The sequence below is a fragment of the Protopterus annectens genome, chromosome 4.part1, assembly GCF_019279795.1.
Source record: "Protopterus annectens isolate FY-2018-M chromosome 4.part1, PAN1.0, whole genome shotgun sequence".
Lineage (NCBI taxonomy): Eukaryota > Metazoa > Chordata > Ceratodontiformes > Protopteridae > Protopterus > Protopterus annectens.
The window spans coordinates 814,577,572-814,596,220 of record NC_056734.1 but is presented as its reverse complement, the minus strand read 5'-3'; the positions used below and the strand labels follow the sequence as shown (position 1 = coordinate 814,596,220).

At 37.0% G+C, this 18,649-nt stretch overlaps 1 protein-coding gene across 1 annotated transcript in view; it reads left to right on the top strand.

The window, feature by feature from the left end:
• Positions 1–14,973, top strand: part of DGKD (diacylglycerol kinase delta) — a 1,200,459-nt gene extending 1,185,486 nt beyond the window's left edge. The window contains exon 30 of the mRNA XM_044070581.1: positions 10,476–14,973. Within this exon, the coding sequence (XP_043926516.1) occupies positions 10,476–10,562 (87 nt within the window). The 3' untranslated portion in view covers positions 10,563–14,973. The remainder of the gene's footprint in view (positions 1–10,475) is intronic.
• The last annotated feature ends 3,676 nt before the right edge of the window (positions 14,974–18,649 follow it).

Here is an 18,649-nt window from a genome sequence, read left to right as displayed (position 1 = left end):
TAAGCACCCCACCTGGAAACAGAGCTGGAAAGCTGAATACTGTGAGGCAGCAGTGACGACCACTGTATTACCACACATTAAGTTCTTGTAAGATCTTGGAGAAACTAGTTAGAAATAATGAAATTGATGGCTCCAAGTCATACCAGAGGAAAAGTTAGGAGGAGTAATCTCAGACAGAGATAGTAGGATTTTTTTCTCAGTTGATGAAGGGAATACATTATTAGTATACTTAAGGGAGGAGATTAGTGAATAATAGAGTACATTTAAATAAAAAAGGCTTTTAGTGCAGTCAGTGATTTGGTGGTGTTGAGCAGTTTAGAAAGTATAAAAATGGAAAGGCTGTATATAAACGGTGGATACTTGATATTTATTTTACTTTTATTCATGCTTTGTTGGCTGGGTTAGTCCCTCTAGGCTAGTAAGCCTCTTTTCTGGGGATACCCGAGGTGGTATTTATTCTGCTAGGGGAAGTTTGGCCAGAGTATTGGGGAAATTCCTGTACTCTTTTTAATAGGTGCAGTGGGATATTTTATATCCACCTCTGCTAACACCAACTCAAGCAGGTGAGACCTCAGTGTAACGACTCATCAAAAGCAAAACCAATTCAGGAGTGCAACATCCCCCTTATGCTACACTGCACCCGGTGTGAGAATAGAACCCATAGCCTTCTGCATCAAAGACAAATGTGTGCTGCCTGTTGTATCACTGACACTAATAATGTACTGTGATTCCTTGTTTAGGACATTGTGTTTATGTTATGGCAGAAAAGGGTATTAAACAAAGGTGTTCATTGAGGCTTGTATTCAGTTTTTGTTTCATTGAGATGGTTCTGACACCAAATTGAGAGGGTTAGTAAGCGTCATTTACTTAAGCCCTGAGGACGTATATAGGAACCTGTATACTTGTGCAGGTTGCACTGTTTCACTGGCACATGATTTATAGGCAATGACTGTATCAGTATTTCAGACAATTATGAACTGAAAAATCAGACTAGTTAGTTTTACTTTTAGCTTTGACAGTTGGATGCGGGAGGCAAAGCATAAAGGCTTTGGATGAAAAGGTATTCGAGCTGATGGGCTTAGATTTGGAATGGCTAAGAGTAGTTCATCTTTTCAAGCACCTTTTCCTGAGAAGACTAAGACCTGCACCAGTTTTGAAAGAAGTTTATGGTTTCATGTATTAAAAACAGTTTGCTCGAATAAGGTGATGTTACTTTAGTTAGGAATATTTATAATAGGAGTTTTTTCCAGTGACAGAGTGCAAGGAAACTAGAGTTATAAAAGTTTTCTTTGGAGTTTTTTTTTTTTTTTTTTTTTTTTTAATTTTACTTATTTATTTGTTTAGTTATTTCCCGTTTGTTAATTGGGAAGGCCTGATCTGAGTCCCTTTTCAGCAGATGTGCAGCAGAAGAGGAAGGCTTCAATTAATAGTTATTTAACATAAATACATACTAAAAAGATAATGATACAATACCTAAATACCATTTGAGGAAAAGTTATACTACATAAAATACAAAATATATTTAAAAGACAATGCAAAAAAACTACATGAAGGATTTATTAAAAAATGTATGGTAATGAAATAGTGGTACATATGAGGTGTTCTGAGGAAGTTTGTAGGGTTCAGTAGTTAGTTTGGTATGAAAGCACCATGTTAAAGTCAAATTGTTAGGTGGAGGTATGCTAGCAATTATCTGTAATGATTTTGTAGGTGATAAAAAAGCAGAGGTTAGTAGGTCAGTCTGGAAAAGGTAATACAAGAATTATGTATAAGCAGAGGCAAATATATCTTCCTAGACTAAGATGTGAATAAGCTATAAATGTTGTTTAAGTAGATGAAAATCTTTATATGTGAAAAAAGAAAAAAAATTTATAAGAGCAACACATACTACTTATAAGAATTTTTTACCTTCTTGGAAAGAAGTATTATTTCAGTCAGGTCTGATGTTTGGTGGAAGTGAGTTCCATATTTTGGCTACTGCAGCTGAGTGCAGAGAATCACCAAGGTGGTTATTTGCTTTTCTGATGGTTTTGATTCAGATATCTTAAAATGTTCTTGTGAGGACTTCCCAAGATGGCTGGCAGCTGATCAGTAGCTTAATTTCAGCTCTTCCGGTGTGAAAAGAGAAACTGATATGTAAGCGCCAGAGATTCAACCTGTTTTATTAAATTTCATTTACTAGCTAGTAAGTACACTGTCTGGATGCCAGCAAAAAAGAAACTTAACCTGGAAGAAAATTATATAGGAAAGGTGAAGAGAAAAGAATCCTTCAGCTGTTCGGCAACAAACAGTTCATGCTCCAGCTTTGTTACAAGAGGTAGCTTCCAGTAGTTTAGAGGAAAGAAAATCATCTAGAAAAGGTGAACAGAAAATAATCCTGCGGCTGTTCGACAGCAAGCAGTTCACACTTCAGCTTTGTTACAAGAGATGGCTTCCAGTAATTTAGAGGAAAAACTAAGCTGAATGTGCTCAGAGCTGATTAAAACAAAGGCTGGAAAATGGAAGAAGCTTTAAGCAGTTATTCAGGTGAACTGCTAAAACTTCAAAAATAGAGGATGAAGTGAAGATAAAGCTGGCTGAGTATGTGGAGGCTGAAGAGCTGTTTCAAAAAATGATAGAGTTAGAGGACAGAGCATGTAGAGAAAACCTGAGGTTTTCTGCTGTACCATAAAAACTGGAAGGACCAAACTGTATTCATTTTATGAAAGCACAAATAAGTAAATTAACTGGTGTTCTACAGCAGGATTCCTTAATTGAAAGGGCGCATTGTCTGCATGCTTCAACCTGGCCATGAGAAAGTAGACAAAACTTTTAATAATAAAGATGCAATCATACCAGCGGAATCAGTTAATACTGGCAAAGCTAAGGCATAATGGCAAAATATTAAACAATGGATACAGAAGAGTGTTTGTGGAAAATGATTATTCACTGTACACAAGGCAGAAGAGAAGCATATTTATCCCAGCAATTAGAGAATGTGAAGAGGGAGGTGTGATATTCAAGCTGCTGCATCCAGCAGTCTTCAGAATATTTTTCCTGGAGGATCAAAGTCATTTTTTGGTAAGGAGGAAATGCATATGTTTGTCCAACAAAACATGAGCCATCAAACAGAAGAGAACTCTGCTTCTCATTCCTCTGATGATAAAGGTCATAGAGAGACTTTGTCAGTGAAACATTTTCCAATGTTCCAAAGAAAAATACTTCAGAGATGGAAAAAAAGTAAAGGAGTTGACTAGAAGTACCCTGGACTTGAACCGGCATCCCAGGTTGGGAGATGGAGATAAACAGGAAGAAAATCAGTAACACTGAACTTAGTGAATAAATGTGAGACTATAAAGCATCAGTCACATTTGTGAAATATCTCTTTATAAGAAAAATAGGCTGAGAAAGGTTGGATTTTTGTTGACTTTGTTAAACTTGTAAGTGTGACTGATTGGCATATGCCCTATGTCATCTCATTGATTTTTGGAATGACACTAAAATATAAAAAAGAGAAAGTAAAGTAAAACATTTTTGCTCTTAACAGTATTTGCATAAAGCATTTTGTGATATAAATTGCATGTTTTGTAGTAAGACATTTTTAATGATTGTTGTGTGTGATGAAGATACTGAAGTAAACAAGTACTTCTTTTAGTTTATAAGAACTGTAGGCATTATACTGTAATAAGAGAAAGACTGGACAAAAGCATGTTTGCTTTAATGGGCTGTAATCTTGGGCTGTTGGGGTGGGGGATAAGGTGTAGAGTTGAAATTTTTACTTTTGCATAGGTGTATGTTTGGAATAATGCCCTTGGCTTAATATAGTGGCAAGTTTTTTGGTTAAGCAAGTGTTTTTTGTTTGTTTGTTTTTTTTTTGGGGGGGGGGGTAATGAGACCACAATGTCAGGAATAATTTTTCTTTAGCAAATAAATGTACAGTGCTAGATGACAGAAGTATATTCTGTTCTTATATTTCCATGGAAACAAGCTGACTAAAAGTGTGGACAATAAATCGAGAGGTAGGAACACAAGCTGTAACATGCACTTTAGTATTGCTAACCTTAATTATAGATTAGTTAATGCATGTGGGTGCAGCTTTTGATTTGGGACAATTGTTCCTATCAGGAGGGTTAAACTTCATTATTTGAAGATGTACATTGTTTTGTGTGTTTGTCTTAAGTTAGTAAGTTATGGGGGTGTTCTGGATGTGTGTTTATAAAGGGTTTTGTCATTAAAACAAAAAATCTTATAAAATGTAATATAGGTTCAGATGGAGATGACAATAAACAACTGTATAAAGGATCAACATGCCAAACAGTGGGTGCTTGTAATACAAATGCTGGAAATAGACATTTAAAAAAGTTATCATATATAATAGGTGTGAATAATAACTTTCTATCATAATGCCTATACTAAACATTATTTTAGACCTTGAATGGCCTCACGGATATAAACAAAATATTGAATTATTTTAAGATGTACAGAGTGCAAATTGTGCCACAGAAGACAATTTGGAAAGAAATGAGCATGTGAATTTGATAAAAAAAAGATTTCAGGATGGATAATCAGCAGAATATAGGGGAATATGGAAAAGGGGCGTACTTTACTAATTGCTAGAGGAGCTCCAATAGTAATAGAAGAGGGGGGAAAAAGATGGTAATGGTAGATTTCTGGTAGTAAAGAGCTACTGGCAAGGGAGGAGGATTGCACTGGCATGTATTTATTTTCCACCTAAAACTGCTGTTATGGAGCATAAGAAAAGTTTGGGGAGATATAATCAGCTTTCAGCTGGGAGTATTACTTCTAGGTGGGAACTGGAACTTGATTTGTAACAGTGAGGATGTATGTGGGGGACCTAGAAGAGAAAATGTAACAAACAAGGGTAGATTTCTGATGAGGTTTTTGAAGATATTTTGTATAGAAGACATGAATTTAGTAGTGGGAACTTTGGGAGAATTCCCATATTATTACTCAAGCTACAGTAACTGGGCTAGACTAGACAGAAATTATATTTTACAGGAACATGTGCATTTAATTGAAAACATTGACACATCCAATAAATATTTCAGATAATGCACCAGTAATAACTTGGATAAAAATGCAGATGACACTGGCACTTCTCCACCTACCTTTTTAAAAGAGAGGAATTTAAAGAATGGGTAGTGGAAGTTATTTGAGAGTTGTTAGGGAAGATAGAAATTTCTTCAGAAGTTATGACTAGTGAGTGGAATAAAATGAAAGCAGAGATTAACAATAGGGTAGAAGTAAAACAAAAAGAGATATGGTTAAAAAGTAATAAGAATTATTTAGAGGGGCTGACAAAGGTTAAATTATTGTAGAATAATTGGGATCTCGCAGAACAAAAGGACATGCAATTACAGATTGCTAAAGAGAAAGTAAGGGAGTATCTGGATAATAGGCATGAGTTTAGAAGGATTGCTGTTAAGCAACTGCTTTTTGATAATAATTCCAGCAAAAAACTTTTTGATCAGTGACTTAGGCAACAAAAAGTAGAAAGGGTTATTGCTAAACATATGGAGCCTATATCAAGAAAAATAACCAGGGATCCTGTAGAGATATTAGAGATATTTTGGAAATTTTATGAATTTTTTATAAGGCAGAGGAATGTAGAAATCAGGAAAAAGCACAAATGAAAATATTTATGGAAGACTTAACTATGCCAAGGTTAAAGGCAAATGAAGCTCAACAATTAACAATTAATATAGGAGGAGATGAGGTAAAAATGGTGACATATAATCAATCTGCAGGAAAGTCTCAAATGGTATTTCTGACAGAATAAAATAGGATTTTATGAGTAGAGCAATGGAAACATTTATATTCCCTGATATAATAAGGTTAATTAGTAGGATGTGTGGGGAATCAGTGGCAAAAATTAAAGTAGGAGGGTTCCTCTGTGATAAGTAATGTCTGAACAGATTAACCAGGCAGGGGTGTCCTTTTTCCCTTTTGTTTTTTATGTTATATTTAGAGCCAATGGCAAAGAAAATGAGGGACTCTAAATTCAAGGATGTAAGTATGGTAATCAAAACAAGATGCCTTTATTTGCAGATTATTTTTTCCCGGATAAAACCAGAAAAGGACATCTCAGTGGTGTGGAACATTGTGAGACCGTTTCAAGTCTTTTCGCAAAATAAAATCAGTGAAGACAAAACAAAGACTATAGCTGTAAGCTATGTACCCACATATGAATTGGTTCAGCAGTAACCGTATTTATGGGAACATGGTAAAATGAAGTATTTAGGAATATGGGATAAAAAGGATTCTGTTGTGGCAGCTAAGGATATGTGGAAAGAGACAAAACAAAAGGTAATACAACACTGAGAAACTGGAAGCTCTTGTTTATGGTTATGGATAGCAAAATACAAGCAGTGAAAATGTTTAGTCCCATTAGCTCTATATGCAGGTCAGACATATTTTTATCAACCAGAGGAGAGGATGTGGACAATAATTAGTAAAGAGCTGACAGATTTTGTTTGGAAGGGGAGAGGGCAAGAGTCAAGTGTGATAAGTTGATCCTTGCAATAGAACAGGGTGGTTTAGGATTACCTGACTTGAAGGGATAATTTAGAGCTACACAGTTTAGGCTGATGTATATGTAACACAAGCTATAATTCAAAGTGACAAGGAATAATGATGAAGCAGGAGGACATTCAAGAAATAAGGAGAAAGTGGGATTTTGAATGCTGATCCTTAAGGAGAATAACAACAGCCATACAAATATATTCATAAAGTAGCAGAATGTATTCTAAGAAGTAAGACAACATGAGAATGGAAACAAGGAGATTCTGCTGGTAGGGATGACTGCAGTTAGGGTACAGAGAATAGGCAAGGGGGGGCTGGAATTTTCCAGAGAAAACTGTCAAACTAACCAAGATAGTGGGAACAAATAATGAGAGAGGAAAATGGAATGGGAAGAGGCTAAGAAGACATTTGGACAGCAGGCCATATCTGTGCCTTCCATATCAGGGATTGATGTCAGAGTATAGGCAAAGAGAAAGCGATAGGAGAATCCTAAGTGAAAGATCTGCTCTGGTGGAGGTTTTTAGTTAAATCTAGAACACAAGCTGCTGTTAAAAAAATGATAATTAGTAGGGCATTTAAAATATTACATGAAATAGTGAATATCGTAATACAGATAAAAGAACTGGAAGTGGGATCTTTAGAAAATGGTACGAGTAAACTACATTAATAATTCAACAAAGGTGTTTAAAAAAGTTCCAGTGGGATTATAGATTTGTAATAGTTAATTGATTATTGGGTGTTTTTTGTTGTGTCTGTATTATGCTGTGAACTAATTTGAGCTGAGATTATAATAGAGGATTTTTTGAAGGCTTAACTCTGTTAAAAGATTGATACTATTTAGGATAGATGAGGGGGTGGTATTACCTATTCAGAACCTTTGCTCTGTGAGAGCTTCTGCTGCACTTTGAATTAGAAGGCCTGAGTTGTGTACTGCAGAAACAGATGTTATCTATTTTGGCCATTGGGGCAGTCAGGTGAGAGGGAGACAAGAAGAACTTCTGAAGTTTGGGATATTGTCTTTAAGCTACAATGGCAGAAAAGGTCGTAAGATTTTCTTTAGGCTAGAAAGTTGTATAGTTGAATTGTCTAAGGCTGGCTTCTTTTTGATTTATTGAATGCTTTAGAAACAAAGAAGCAAGAAACAAAAGGTTTTATGGCAATGAACAAAGCAATGGGACTTTGTGATAAGATGTGGATTTTTTTGTTGTTGTTGACTAGGCCATCAGAAATTGCCAATAAAGAACCAAGTAAAGAGGAAGGTAGTGAGTGAAGATAACCTGGACCAGCCCATGAACTACAGCCAAAAGTTTGACAGTACTTTTTTTTCACAGGATTAAATGATTATGTACTGTTTTGGAACAGTCTTTATGAATAGCAGGGTTAAGTGAAATCACAGAGCTAACTTCTAGCACAGTTTATTACAAGGTAAAATGAGAACCTTTGGGAGATCAAATGGGTCATTGAGCCTATATGTTATTCATTAAGGAAAAGGGACATTCAGGACATTTTGATATTTAAAGTTGAAAAGTATAAGAGAAGATATAGTGCTTTCTGTATTTCTTTTGAGAAACGTAAAATGGCAGGGTTTACATCTGAGGGGCGCCTCCAGGTGCATCTGCAGTTAACTCCTACTGACGCCTCTAGGCTTCAAATATTGCTTGTTCATATTTGCATCAATAATTCAAACCCATGCTATGTACAAGGTTTTAAAATATTTCATCTTAAACTTACACAATGGTAAACTCAACTGTAATAATATTTAACATCTGCCTAGTGCAGGTAAAGAGATATTAACTGTTGTTTTTATGATATTAATTTATATAGATATAATTTTCACATTTTTCTAAACATTACAACAGACAGAACTCCTTAGCCTCGGAGTTGTCAGCTAGATGAATAAAATGCTACTGGCAGTATGTGTGTAACTTGAGTTGTTGCCAATATTGTAGCTTGTTTACAAAATATTACAAACGTAATAGTTACTGTGTTTACTGTGAGTTATAAAAATTCAGTTTGGAACCTAGAACCTAAAGAATAGTACCACTATAAAAATAGTTTGTGCTGAAAGATTAGCCATTTTATACTTCTTTTATAATCCCAGTGGTTCTAGAGATGTGAACATTTGTTTGAAATATGTGGACATAATTTGATTCTGTCAAAAGACTTAGGCTCAGGCCATTGTAAGTTGTAGTGCAAACTTCCTGAGCTCCATTGGAGTGAATGAGTTAATATGCAAACCTTGCTGTTTTAAATAAGTGACATTGGATATTTTACATTCTCCTAAGCTACTACTAGCAGGCAGATGAAGCTTTGGTTTAACAGAGCATCCAAAGTTCAGCACCTAATGCAGTGTCTGTCAGAATTACACCTGGGATGGGAAGAGAAGCCTTCTCATCTTGCTGGCATCAAAGGGAAGTGTTTGACTTGCTAATCCACTGACTCCACATTGACATAAGTAACAGGAGATGCACAGCTTTTGTCAAAAAATGAGCAATAGAAATATGACCTTTGGAAGACTCATTTCTTATTTTTTCACACTCATCTGTGATGGATGGATTTTGTGCCCCCCCCCCCCCTTTTCACATTGTAGTTCAGAAGGACCCATTGTAGTTGCTACATGCTGTAGTTCACAAGGGCTGGTTTCTCTGTCACATGTTGTAGTTCACAAGCACCCAATCCCTCTGCTACGTGCTGCAGTTCACATTGAACAAGTCTTTCTCCCACAATTTGTAGTTCATAAGGGCTTACTGTCTTGCTGCTGTACCCCATTCTGCAGTTCACTGAGACAGTCCGTCTCCTGTACTGCCATTCTCAAATTCTCAGTCATTCTGCCACACTGCATCTCAGAAGGACCCGGCCTGTGTGCCACTTGCTGCATTTCCCAGGGAAACCAGCTGTAGCCTCATTTCTTCTGCCAGATGCTGAAGTTCACAAGGCTTCATCTGGATTTTTGTTCCCAGTACTTGTATATATTTTCCCTGCCAATAATCTGTGATTAGGCATGTTTTTAAAAGATGCAGTCTGTGTGTTTTTTTTTAATTTGCCACAGTTTAAAGACTTTACTTGTCTGATTGGCTACTCTGTACTGTTTAAAATACACATTTTGTGTGTGTGTGTGTGTGTGTGTGTGTGTGTGTGTGTGTGTGTGTGTGTGTATATATCTATATTATATATATATATATATATATATATATATATCTACACACACATACATGTGTATGTATGTAAGTAGTACATTTACCCTTGCAGCCCAGGTCATGGCTTAAAGGGCCTGAGAAAGACCAATTTACTTACCCGGTTAATATTGCTGTTTTTCTATGTTTGGATGCATATATCCGATGTTTATTCTGATTCTGTTTTATTATAACATTTTTAATGTAACTAAGTGCATTTTTTGTGATGAGAATATGGTGCATTTGACATTATGTATTCTGTCTGACTTGTAACTTCATATATATTTTCACTGGTTTGTATTTTTTTGAATAGGCCAGTAGTTTACTTTGTGACAGAAGTGTTTGCATGCAGTTGTGGTGCAGCAGTGAGCGTTGTCGTCTCACAGCAAGAGGGTCTCCCGTTCTATTCTCAGCTGGAGCACCTTCTATGTGGAGTCTGCATGTCCTCCCCATGGTTAAATGACATCTAAAGACATGTAGGTAGGTGCGTGCGTGAATGGGTGTGTCCTCTTTAAAGGTTGGGTGTCGGGCTGGCAACTCGGCACCGTAAAAATCAACTGATAATCATTAGGGGACCGGAGTTCCATTGTGGTGACCCCTAACCGGGGTAAATTGAAAGACATACATGCTGTGATATCTTATTGGAGTAGTATAACCAAATTATTCAATCTTAGTGTTACCCTGAAGTGTGTAATATTTTGTTTGTGCCTGTGAGTGTTGTTAATTAATTTTGTTCTGACCTGGAATATTAACAGATTTATTTTCCTTTTTGTTTCTCAGGATCTCGGGGTGACCAAGGTTGGCCACATGAAGAGAATCCTACACGGGATCAAGGAACTGAGTCAGAATACTGCCAACGAGGTCTAACTGCAGTATTTACAGCATGCATCTTTAAGTCCACATGAGCGCTGCAGTTGTCAATCTGTACTGCAGCTTGGCAACGTGGGTGTCACCAGTGTTTGCTGCGTTCCTTGTAGATGACAGCAGAAAGATGAGAAACTGATTGCAGTTTCTCCTGTATTTTGGCAAAGGGATGCACAAATGCACTATAGACACCCATCTTTCCCTGCATTCTTTTTGAAGTGGACTAAAAAAAAAAATATATAGGCTATGCTGCCTTTTGTTTTTGAACTCTGCATTATCTGGGCAGTAGACTTGCATGTTTTTTGACACGGTGGACCTAAGACTGCCTTATTGAGAAGCTAATTTACAGAAGCTGGAGAAGTTAGCAAACACATTTTGGGGATTGCTACCACGGCTCAATGTTACTTAATGCAGCTGTGCTGCATTGTCACAGTTTTGATTCTTTATTAATGAATATCAGCACTTCTTTAGAGACAACCACCATGTCCTGCAGTACCACAATCTGGAGCTGCACCATTGAGGCAGAGTATATTAAATTATTTTCTTCACAAAGGTGCTGTTTCATTTGGCAGTTGTCGGTCTCAGCATTCATATTTACTGGTATTTAAACAAGCAAGGGAACTGTGAGTGACACTTGACTATCTCCTAAAATGCTACATTCCCTGAAGTCCTTAAGTGCATTTGGCACATACTGCATGTGCATGTTGGTTACTGCAAGTCATGGCAGCTTTCTGCAACCTGTTTACGCAAAAAGCTCTTGAGCTTTCAATGCCCTCCCTAAAGCAGAAACTGCAACGGTATGTGAACGTTTGTAGCCTTTGTACTGTGCTTTATTGATGAACATTTTTAAGCCCCTAGAACACAGGTACCTCAGTCAGTCAATATTTTGCAGCTTATGTACAAAAAAAAAAAAAACTTTGAAAGAATTAATTTACAAACTTTTGCTAGGTTGGATACTACAAAAACCTCAGACAGTGACACAGGGTATTGATAACCTGTATGCAGCTGTAATTTGACAATTTCTGTTTTCTCTTGCATTACTCAACCAACATCAAGAGCTTACTTTAATCTCTTCATGCTAAAACTGATTCCTTTATAGCAAAACTTTCAGCCCATCATACTTAAACATTTTCGTTTGTGTGGGACACCAACCAAAAACAGTGACATGCAATGTTTTAGTGTCTTGCTTCTTGCAGAACAAAGTGATTACAGAGGATCTTTCTGTGGAATACAACGTTCCAGTTTATTAAATGTATTTTTATTTTAGGTGATGGAATCCTGAGAAATACAGAAGTGAATCCAAATGAAACTTTGAAACTTCACTCATTTGGAGCCATTACAGCGCTGAAACAGAAGTATGTTGGTCCAACAAGGAAGAAGTTTGCTTGTAAAGGGCCTTCTGCTTTAGAATATTTCCCCAGAGTGCGATTCTGTTTGTCAGTGGAAAAGTGTCTTTGGTGGAGTTCTTTGTATTTGAATAAGGTAAAGCTGGCCCAACATCTATTATACTTAGATTTTAAAACACTGTATAGGGTGTGTCCATTTTACTGATGACAGAAATGTCGAGGATGAACAGTAGAGCAGTTGCCTTACATTGTCTTTCTTCAGGGAAAGACTTTGCTACTGCCTTTGGCTTGTAAAACCAAAGTAAAGGGCTCTTTTCCTGAACAGTGATTTCTAGCCACACTTAAGGGTAGCTGCTGTGACTTTGCTGTGTGCCTCTACCCCACTATGTTTGCTCACTTTTGGACAACTAGGAAATTACTTGTAAAAAGATGGTTGCCTAAGTATGAGTGTCCTTTGTCCTAGTGTCTGTCTTGCGTCTTACTTCTTTGTGTCATACTTTTCACAAGAAGGACTCTTATTAGGGTTTTCATCAGCTTTTTTAGAAGGAATGAGCCATTTACCTAATATTTATTTTCAAAGAGGATTGTCTCACCTCTTAACCCATCATACAAATCCTTTTTAGAAAGCAGGTATTTACAGTGTATGGGTATAGAAGTGATGACCATTTTGGACTGATTCAGCCATTGTAGCACTGGCCTGTCAGTGCACCTCACGTTTAGTATTTCCTCAGGAATTCTTCAGTTAGTACAATCTCACCTGAAGACCTTAAAGTTACTATCTTGAATGTTTGCTAATCCCCAAAATTCAGAAGTAGAAGGGCCAGAATATAGTAACTGTTATATCTTCACATTAAATTATTTCCGGCATAAATGTGCCTTGCTTGCTGATAACAAATCAGTTATGTCTTGCTAAGGGCATTTTTCTAGAAATTCACAGGGACAGAATGGTGACTGTTTAGATTACAGGGGGTGTCCAATCTTTTTGACTCGGGGGCCACTTGCCATAATTGGCAAGGTTTGGGGGGCACATTATCCTGTCCAAGATGTCTGTCCATTCAAAACAGCTTGTTATAAGATGTACCGAGGGCCAGTTAAAATGCTTCAGTAGGCCAAATTATGGCCCTAGAAACACCTGATGGACACCCCTTGTTTAGAATAAGTCATTAAGATCAATTTTTATTTACATGACCCTGGTTTTGTCAGAAGAGGTTAAGGTTATGTGATAAAAATGTCACACTGTGTAAATAATTTTGTTATTGTATTTTAATATTTTCCCTAACATGTTCAGAAAGATAGAGTCATACAGCGAGCAGGTATCACATTTAGTGGAATGTTAGTATTTGTTTACCAGGGTCATCTGCAGTGCATAGTAGTTTCATCAGTGTTCTGAACCATGTAGTAAGCCTGTCTCTCATAATGATGTAGGCTGCCCTCACTGAAAGATGCAGTTATATTTTTGTTGAAAGTAACACTGACTATTGATTGCTTTCCTTAATGCGTAAGCTTCCATTGAATATCTTGTGGTGCTGGCAGATGTCAAGGCTTTGTTACTGAAACCTTTGTCCTCAACATCTAGAATATGGTGGAAGTCATTTCTGACATTGCCTGTCATAAAGTGTGCATGTTACTGTCAGCTTACCGTTTTCTCTGTGATCATCACAGGCATACAGTCCATCATTCACTTTACAAAACTGCTTTGACAGTTAAGTGGTGTCATAGAGGCATTACAGGCAGGAAGAGGCGCCATATTTTGAACTCAGTCCGGTTATTTCCTCGGTCAGAGATGTCTGTCATTAAGACATCATCTTGCTCATTACAGTGAATTTATTTTCCTTCAGTCTGGCATTTTGAACTATGAAGGATACAGCTAGAAAGGACTTGTTGACTTGCCTAGGAATGCCCATATTCTTCTGACAAGTCTTTAACATGTCACCATTGTAGTGCCAAGAGCTGTCCTTAGGTGATACAGCTGTGTCATCTAGGCAAGGTGAACTGTAATCTTATTTTTTAGCATATGCATGTTCTTCTGCTGTGCTGGAAACAAGCTCAGTTTTGTAGACCGTGACATTTAGTAGGCTGACCTTTTAAACACCGTTTGTGCCATCCCATCCTAAGAGTGGCTTGCAAACATGTTGCATATGGCCGGTTACTCGAATAGTGTTCATAGAGTCTATAATGCATTACCCCTCCCATTTAGGAATGTGATTTGAAACATGAGGTTGTGTCATTTTACAGACAACAATTCCCAGCATAATTTCTGGGCTCAGTGATGTGTTTCAGTGTAGATGTCTGTACTACAGCCGCATATACATTTTCTGAATGTTTGGCTTTGAGGATCAGGGTTACTACTGGATGATTAGCAGCAGAAACATTTTGAGGTCACTGAAACCTTTGCACAGAAACTTTGCTCTTTTTTTTAGAAATAGCAACCTGTCTAGAGACCGACTCAACTTTCCTTGCTATTCTTAAATTCTAAACATATTAGTTTTCATAAAGAATTTCAGATATTGCCCATTTGTTTGCACAGCTGTACATTCAGATGCATCTAAGTTGCTCAGAGGCTTCTAATCTTTCTTGACAGTGGGCACCTTGTGTACTTTATTTCTCTACAGTATACCTTCATCCTTAACAGGTTTCTATCCAGAGAATGTGGTTGAAAGTTGCTTGTTTCTCTGCAGTAAGAGCAATTATGTTTAAGCTCTGTAGATGACATGGCTGTACCCCAGAGTTTATTAGAGGGCTCAATATGTGTTTTATTTCACCACAGAGTTTATTATAGGACTCAATATATGTCCTGTTTCCTCATTCATTTACACAAAAAGCTTGCCTTATTCTTCGAAATGAACTTTTACTCTACCTTAAGTATAACTAAGGGGCCTGAGGTCCAGCAAACAGCAAATGCATGGTCTAGCAGGTTTACAAGAAGGCTATGAAACTCTGTATCCCAGTAATTTCAGCATGTATTGAAATTTCCACAGAGCATTTGTTTAAAATATTTTGCTATTCACCATAATGAGTCTTGACATAGGCCTCAGTGAAAAGCTTCCAGTATTTTACAGTTTTTCATGTAGACACTGCAAAATTTTGTCTCTGCATTTAACTATATCATTCATAGTCAACTACACTAACCACCAAATCTCACATTGTCAAAGTACATCAACTACACAAAGCATATCCAAAATGCATTATCAGACCTCAGGCTATAGTTTACAAAAGTAAAATTTAACATTTTTGCTATCGACACTTTAATCGTACATCAAGATAGGCACAAAAAACATACCAACAGCATATATATCCTATGACAACAAAAAACACTAACTTGTGTGCCAACACTACCAAAAATACTAAACCAACACAGATACATACACCTAGACAAACATGATGCATACAACATACATTTCAGAAAACTACTCGCTTTACATAAAGGGCTTTGGCCTCCCTCACACCCACCCTCTTGGCTATATATACTAATTCCATGATAACAGCTGCAACTAAAGTGAATCTTTCACAAAAGTGATATAGTTTACTAAATTTAAGTCAACAATAACACCACTCACTAAGCCATACTCTTAACGGTTCTCCACAGCAGTACCAGCTATCAGTGTGCACACACATACACATATACACTGGTGTGTATGTATGCGAGTGTGTGTATGTATATATATATATATATATATATATATATAATGTGTGTGTGTATATATATATATATATATATATATATATATATATATATATATATATATATACACACACACACACACACATACATATATCTTTATCTATATGTGTGTATATATATTTATCTATCTATCTATATATATATATATATATATATATATATATATATATAAAATGTGTGTGTGTGTGTGTGTGTGTGTGTGTGTGGATCCCTATCAGTTGATTGAATTTTCAGAAACTCGAACTCCATATGATCAAGATCATATGATCGAGGTTTTGAAAACTCGAAGGTTTTGAATGGAGATCACAGTACAACGAGAATCGGGAAATTTATTTATATATATATATATATATATATATATATATATATATATAGAGAGAGAGAGAGAGATTTATGGTTTTGTGTTTACGTCGGCATACACTACATCAGTCACAAACGGTTGAAAAGAAATCAGTTGACATGCCAATACTCATGCACCAAACAATGAACCTCAGCATATGCAAAACTGAAAAAAAAAAAAAAAAAAAGAAAACCATTTTTTGCAGGGAAGCAAGCCCCCCCCCCTGCCAGCTATATATGTATACCAACTACAAAACAGTAGGAAAACAGCAAAATCCTACTCCCCACTGTACAGCAATTCTACACACAAGGCAAGTGGCAGTTCAAAAAACAACCCTCCTCACAAATCAAACGATCAAATATACATTCAAACCCAGTACACACTATACATACATGTATGTGTTCACATTCTTGCTTTTATATTTAGCTGGCACTAATTCACTGCTTTTGGAGCCACTTTTCCACAGATATCAGTATAGTATGTTAGTTAAGAAAGATACTAATTTTTCTAGTTTATTAATTCTAGCGAGAGTAGGCACATTGATATGAAATTCAGAATGTAGTTATCATCAGAGTCATGTGAAGAAGGAAGGTGTCCCTCTTGCAACATCTGACTCTCCAGAATTCATAAGTATGTTTAATTGCCTACATGCTAAGCTGTATTATAAGCTTTAAAACCAACCTTCACAGACAATTAACAGAAATAAAATGGCAAAAGCATCTGTCTAAAAGGCAGGTTTTACATGAGTACTTAAATTTTTCAAGAGTTGATGTTGCCCACTGCCTTGGCAGGAAGTTCCAAAGACATGGCCCTTGGTATGCAAAGGAACATTTTCCTGAAGAATTAAGACAAAATGTCATAATCCCCAGCAGCCTAAGGGCAGAATAGCTGTGTGTGTGATCAGACCATTCCCTTCAAGGAATTCCCTCAGATAAAGAGGAAATCAAAGTATGAAGACCAGTGTGTGCCAGGACAAGAATTTTGAAATTGATACGAGACCAAAATAGGCAACCAATGCAAACTCATCAGTATATGAGTAATGCAATGGTACTTGGATGTACCACTAAGGAATGGAAATGTAGAATGGTTTGCTCAATGTCAAACAGATATCTGAGGATTGTTATCTTATCGCTGGTGAACATTAGCATTACTGAGAGCACTGATGTCAATGTGATAATCTTTCAGAGGATTTTCTAGGGGTATCATTTAAGCTGAGTCTTCAGTGACTTCAGATGTCTGTTATTCAGGTTGCACATCTGCAAGAAAGGACATGGTTGTTAGAACCCTGTGGCGTGCACATCAGTGTCTTTCTTACACTATAGTGAGTGAAATGTGCCAAAGCATTTTTCCAGGCATGTGTAGTAGCAAGCTGGAACCTGTTCAGAATCCCACTGTCTTTAGTGTTATGGAGAAGGGAATCTTTAGGTGCAGAGAGTGCTTCTTGTTTCTCTTCAGTGTTTGTAAATAGTCATGTTATGAAGTGTCCTTTGCAAGCTCTTGAACATGTATTCTGGTGTCTGTAAGTTTCCAAAACTTATTCTTGCCAGTCAGTCTCATTTTTGCATACATCAAGGGTTCTTTATTTATACTTCATTGTTTTTAATGATGATGTAAAAGGTTTTGGTGTTCATCACACCTTAAAATCCCCTGTCTCTGCCATCTTTGTACATCCAGTGTGAGGCTTTCAGTGGACCAGTATAGTCTCCTTGTCTCTGCTTTCAGGAAGAAGTTTTCTGTGGTATCCAGAGCAGATCAAAGCTAGTCCAGAGCTGAGCTTCCTTTAGTAATTCTGTAGACCCTCAGTCCCTGACTTGGATTATGTCGGGAGACGCACAAGAAGACCTAAAGGTGCAAATAAAGTCATCCTGCAGGACCGTGTCTAAGCATGTAAATGTGAAAGATGATAGGCTTAATTTGTAGACTATCGATTTTCAGATCTGTACTTCAATCAGGCATCCTTTAAATAGTGCTAGATAGTACCACTATGAAGAGTTACATCAGCAAGCAAGAGAACACCCACTCTTATCCAGTTTGGAGGTTGCTCATGGTAGCATGGGAGTTTGCCTGGAATTAAGGTCTTTACCTCCAAGTGGACTGCAGAAATGGGGAACATCAGAATTAAACTTGTTTGTGTCCCAGAATAACCATCTGCTGAGTAAATTCTACACCAGGTTTCAGTCTAATGGAGCTTGGGCATTAAATGCATTGTTTCTTCTGGAACCAGGGTATTTTGTAAGCCTTCCCTTTCATCCCCCCCTTAAAGGCATTCGTAAAAGGCAGGGCTTATTCTAATAGTGTCACTCTGGTCAAATCAGCCATAGTTCTTCTACATGGTGCAAGTGAACTGTGGCTTTTGACTCCTCTGTCCCCACTGCAGCTACTGACTCAAAAGGGAATGCTCCTGGTGTATTTAAACCTTCAGAGCTTCATATTCACTGCATAGATGATCTCAGCCTGTTATTTCCCAGAGAGCAACTATCCCTAGTGTTGGTGCTCATATTGTGTAATAGGCTTGAAAGCTTAGCATCAAGAAGTTGTAGGTTACTGAACTGAAGTTTTTCTTTGTCTTTTACACCAATAGGCAGGTGGAGTCAGCATATGTATATACTGTCCTCATTCTGTAGTACAGATGAACCTGTTTGATAGAGTTGATATATGTCTATGTTTAGGTCTAATTATCAGCCTTGTCAAGTTATCTTCCTGTAGATCCCCAGCCCCATCC